Source organism: Psittacula echo, assembly GCF_963264785.1.
Source record: "Psittacula echo genome assembly, chromosome: 2".
NCBI classification, from domain to species: Eukaryota; Metazoa; Chordata; class Aves; order Psittaciformes; family Psittacidae; genus Psittacula; species Psittacula echo.
In genome coordinates, this window is record NC_137737.1 from 157,172,544 (window position 1) to 157,178,543 (window position 6,000).

At 42.6% G+C, this 6,000-nt stretch overlaps 1 protein-coding gene across 1 annotated transcript in view; it reads right to left on the bottom strand.

Annotated features, from left to right (window-relative positions):
- The window catches only part of PTK2 (protein tyrosine kinase 2), a gene marked incomplete at both ends in the record, with an annotated part of 140,626 nt that extends 135,705 nt beyond the window's left edge, over positions 1-4,921 (bottom strand). The window contains one exon of the mRNA XM_080610846.1: positions 4,822-4,921. Coding sequence (XP_080466972.1) covers positions 4,822-4,921 — 100 coding nt within the window. The remainder of the gene's footprint in view (positions 1-4,821) is intronic.
- Between the last annotated feature and the right edge of the window lie 1,079 nt (positions 4,922-6,000).

The window sequence follows — 6,000 nt, forward strand, 5'->3', positions numbered from 1 at the left end:
CTGGAGAGGGGCTTGGGACAAGGGCCTGTAGGGACAGGACAAGGGGAATGGCTTTAACCTGGGAGAGGGGAGACTGAGATGAGCTCTTAGGCAGAAGCTCTTCCCTGTGAGGGTGCTGAGGCGCTGGCACAGGGTGCCCAGAGAAGCTGTGGCTGCCCCATCCCTGGCAGTGTTCAAGGCCAGGTTGGACACAGAGGCTTGGAGCAAGCTGCTCTAGTGGAAGGTGTCCCTGCCCGTGACAGGAGTTTGAATTGGATGAGCTTTATGGTCCCTTCCAACCCAAACCATTCCGCAAGTGAAGAGAGGTCTAGTTTTACTGACAATTTTAAGTAGAATTGGCTTTGTCAAATTCTCACAGTAACTCGCACAAAGCCCGCAGTGACGGGAAGGCACCACCATTCTTTAATCATTAGTCAGACAGCCCCAGGCTATCACATACTATAAGGAACTGGACAGTAAAGATGATCTGCATCATCTACAAGGTTGAGAAGCGAAAAAGCTTTCCATCAGTGTTCTGGACATGTATCCATAACCTCTTCCAATCTGAAATGGAACTGGCACATCACTCAGGGCCTGCTCAGCTCATGTATGATGAGCCATCAAACACTGCATGTAGAGGGGAAGTTAAGACTATTCAATTCCCTCTGACAAAATGGGTCTTTCAGTTCTCCAGCACATCAATTTGAAGTTAAAGATTAGCTTTCAGTCTCAAAATGCCACACTTGTTTATTATGCTCTTCATGTGTTGATATGACACTCTCTGCAGCTCTTCATTCAAGTGCTTTGCTGCTGTGAGCAGTTGTACCAAATGATGGCCACTGAAGGTCACACACTGATTTTCTTCCTGTACTTGAGAGGAAGAGACTCAGGCCATGGAAAAAGCTGGTTTTCCTACGAATTTCCTCAGTAAAGCGAAGGACAACATTTAATTTGCAAACTGAGTCAAATTTAAATACAAAAAATAAGACAAACCAAACCCTTAGTGCTTTGTTTTATGGATGTGAAATCACTGGCACAGGAAACACTGCTGGGAAGCAGTGACAGTGCCTGGGAAAAGCAGTAAGCAACGTCTCCTTCTGGCAAAGAAACAGACCTTGGTTATCCTATATAAGAATGGAGTTTGTTTACAGGCTACTGTCAATGAAATGACTCAGCAGGATTGAACTGCACCCAGAAATACTTCTCATAACATCTACATTCAATGTCAGAAGAGAAAAATCCAACCTTCTTCCTGTGTGTCAGTAAACAAAGCATCACATCAGTGCTGGACAACCACCAGTCACCTCCCTGACCCCAGCAATCCCCATCCCTTACAACCTGCCAGGAAGAAATGGCATCGCTCATTCTCAACACGGATTCAACAGGAGCTACACTGCAGTGATCTCATTTATTCTGCAAGATGATGACATCTCCCTAAATGCCACAGTATTTCTGTAGGTGCTTTAATCAAACACATTGATGAGGTGCTGTACTTGAGCTTGTTTTAATTTCACATTCACAAACACATTTCCTTATGCCTGTCCTGTGTTTCCTGTGCTGGTTTATAGAAGCCTGTAGCATGTATCGGCTTGCCTACTGCAATGTGAGAGTGTGTATTAATTTAAGATGTCTCAGAGGTTTTAATAGATTACCATGAACAAATCTCCATCAGGTCATGAATTTCAGGATACCAGTGAGGTGCTTTTTCCAGATTCACAGCAAGTCAAACTACAAATTCTTTGCTGTTAAACTGAAACTTTACCAAGACATGAATTTGCAACTGCTCCATTTAAGCCACACTTCAGCAACTGGAAGGACTTAGACCAGCTGATCTACTGCTTACAAACACCAGCTATTACTATTGTACGTAATAACATACATAATAATATAAATTATATGTATTTCATTACAACAGTCCTTGCAATAAAAGCTGTGCATGAAGATCAGCTGCCCAATGAGCTGCATTCACTAAAACAGCAAAACCAGGGAAGAAATCACCTTCAGTAGCTAAAGATGCTGACTTTGAACTACCTCTGCTGTTCCCAGGGTATGGAAAATGATGCTGGGTCCATGCATGTGCACACACATCTGTGTACATATGTGCCATATAGGGAATAAATATGTATACACACACACAGTGCAACTTTGATCAGAACTCTCAAATATCAACTGAACAAAAAAGCTGTTCAGGCCACAAGCTCCTGTTTAACTTCCCAGCAAAAATGCAATGGTCCCATCAATGCATCCTCTTAAATCCTGACTTCCAGACTTTGCTCTTCAGCCTTTTCCTACTGCATCTTCCAAAGGGTAATTAAAACATCCTGTTTTCCTGCCTTCGGTTTTAAGCTTTTCCCAGGGAGCTCAGGATTCCATGTGACACTGGTTCGGTGGTTCATTACCAGGTGCTACAGCTGATAAGATCATACATCTCCATTACACAGGGAACACCCCAGCGCTAAAACACTGCTTTCCTTTATTGTAAGGATATCTCAAGCTCCATTTTCTATTCCAGTAGTCTTTGAATAAGAAACAAATCACCCTGATGGGAATCCATCAGTACTCGCATAGCTGCATCCTTCCTATACATACTGAAGAATATCAATGCCGTAACACTGAAGGGAAGAACCCCCCTGGCTTTTCCAGACTATTTGAGATAGACACAGGTATCTCAGGAATGGTTTTAAACTGCCTTTGAAAAGCAGCGCTTGGATGAGATTAACACTGGTTTTCTTTTTCCTACACACAAATGAAGAGATGCTTTGACGCTTCACAACTCTCACGCCTTAAGAAGCCACTGAGTGAATGAAGTTTAACACAAGTTCAGGCAGATTTATGCTTTGGAAGGAAACAGTTGATGGAGACAATGTAGTGAATCTTAACAACAACACACTGTCAAATGACAGACTGAACTCTTACCCCAGTCCTTACGCCCTTGGAAACCAAGGAAAAGCACTTCATGACATTCCTAAACTACACTAGAGATCCACAAGAAGAGCAGGAGTGGGTGCTTCCCTCCACTCACCTCAGCTGGGGCTCACTGTGAAGATGCAGCAGAACACTCATGCTAACAGAGGGGTTTTCTTCTTTCCTAATACACAATAGCTGTTATATTTCTATGGTTTATATATGATCTATGTAAAAAAGTTAAGAAATCCTGATTTAGAGACTATTTTCCTGTCTGCCTTCACAGTAACAGCAATTTTCTTTACTCTGTTTTTATCACTGTGTCCTTTTTAGTGTTATCCATCACCTAAAAATCTAAGGGACTCAAAGTTATCACCCAAGTATTCCCTTAGCAAAAAAAAAACAGTAGAGACTGAGACAGCACTGAACTCTTCTGTATCCATCTTGCTTATACTCAGCAGATCAGGTTCCATCTGAGCACAGCTCCTGGAACAGCAGGGTTCACCAGGAAAAAATCCAAACACATTGAACTTGGAATTGCTTATCACTTTAAAACACATTGCAACATCAAGAGATTGCAATAAACAGGGCAAAATTCCTTCCCACATGATTAAATACATTTCACAACACGACTAGCTTAAATTTCCAGTTATTTCTCCTAACCAAGGGCTGGGACTGAACTAGGGTTGATTCTCTTCTGACAGTACAGAGCTTTTCATGTCAGGCTGAAGGGTTGAGTTCAAGGGCTGCGATCACCCTCCACCAACTACGCACATGACATTAACAACATCATGTCCATTTATTGTCCATGAATTATTAAACAGAGCTCTTCACATGGAAGTTATTCATGAAACTTCCTCCTTCTTTGGGGGATAATTCCGATCGTTCCCAGCTATTCAGCAGAGCCATCCCCAGCTATGCTTGACTGTTACATTTACATTTCTTTCACCCAGTTACTTTGTAAGCTTAAAGTGGTACTGCCACAGGCAGCACAGGAACAAAGGTCACTGGCAAAAGTATCTAAACCAAAGTGCAATACATGGTACCGTTAATGAAATTACCAAAGATTAGAGGTGTTCAATGATCCAGGACTACTTTTCCAGTCAGAAATAAAGCAGCCCTGTGTGATACTGGCATGAATTATCAGTACTGAGATGGAAAACAAGAACTGCCTCCTCAGGGACCCAGACACCCACTTCAGCATCCCCCAGACCTGTAACCCAGCTTGAAAGCTGTTTATTCCACAAGACCAGAGATTTTAAGTTTCAAGTTACTTGGGAAAGGGGGGGGAGAAGCAGCCAAACACATTTAACTCCTATCACTACTGAAGTGAAGCAATACAGACTTGCTGGATGAGAAGAAATGTGCCAGTAACCAAAATCCACACTTTTCTCTTGGTTTGCCAATCAAACTATTCTTAAATCTGGAGTACGCAGATCCAGACCTAATCACTGCATTCAACACTGCTGAGACTGGGCTTTAGCATAAAAAGGAGGCAACAGCTGCAATACAGATTACAGGAATACTTTCTAAAGCAAGTTATCTTATTCTTTCATGCAGTCCTACAGACACAGAATCGGCTGCAATTAGGTCATCATACAGCATCACTATGAAGATATTAGATTTAAGAACACTTAAAATCAAAGTAGACGCACACTCTCTATGAACACAGATTCACTGAAACATTTCCAAGGCGAATATTGGCTACAAGATCACACTTAATACACCAAAAGCTTAAACTGTTGCGTTCAGAAGGAGAGCAGACCATTCAGGCAGAAGTTATGCATAAGAAAACACATTCTGTACATCACAATCATGTTTTAAGACACTATAAAATACTTGTAAAAGTTTTATCCATTTTTTACTGCAGGTAACCTGAAGCTTTTAACAGAAAAGCCAGAGAGCCAGAATAAAGCTATCCACACTAAATTACATTACCTTTCTTTGACTGTAGATATCTCACAGCCCTTATCAAAGAAGGCCAGATCCGTTTCATTTCCCTAAGGTTAAGCTGATGAACAGTACACAGAGTATTCATCAACTAAGGAATGGTCACCATTCAATGACAAATATAGCACGAGCTCGTTCTCATCTGCCCTATTTCTTTGGGGAGGCTGAGATGTGGCTTTTTCTAGAAACCATCACCAGAAGTGGCAGCTGGGAGATGCCGGTGCCTTTGTCCTCTTATGCAACCCCTGGTGCCCCCCTTCTACCCCCCCCCAGCAGGAATAATAAGACACTACATGGCTGGTCTCCATTTCGGGGCAGAGGAGGCTGCAGATGCAATCTGCCCTCAAGTTGTGTGTTCTGACAACACTTCACTGGCAACCAGGGCAAGAGGGAGGGATCGGCTTTCATTTATCTTACTTGCTGGGGGGGAATGATCAATACCTTTTATCAATGCCCAGTACAGCCATCTTCTGTGAGAAGCAGCATCCCTGCTGCAGTCATCCTCTGGTGCTGGAGCAGGAGGGAGAAACTGATACCACCCCCAGTTCTAACCAGCCTTAACAGATGGTGGCAACCTGCTTTTTCATTGGAAAGATTTTTCTTCCCTACTTTTGGAAGTTACGCTCTGGGCAATACCTTACTTATGACTCTCACAGGGAGAAAATCCCAAATTCACCTAAAACTCCTAATTTACAACATGGCTATTACCCCTTCATGGTAAACAAGTTTTGTTCAAAGCAAAGCACAACCGGTTTTAGCTTTGTTTCCAGCTAGTTACTCCCACTGTTATTAACTACTACTGACAGATTCTGTACTTCATGGGACATTACCAGGATGTGGTGGCCAAGTTCTGTAACCTCTTCTCTTTAAGTTATTTCTCCTGCGTGTGCTACTATAATATGTCAGTGCATGGCAAATGCCAGTTCAGTCTGAACAGTTCAGCAAGGTGCAGAAAGCATCCAAGACAAAGGCAGTGTTAAACGCTCCTTTTTTGTCTCCTCCATAACAAGGCACTAAAAACTCCCAGTAAATTTATTGCAGTTTCTTTCCAAGACAACTCATCACGAGCTATGCCAACCAAAGCCTGGGTTCACATAGGTTTCCCCTGAACTTGTGCAGTAACTGCCTCTGTCTGTGACCCAAGGTTACGGTGACGCAATACTTCAC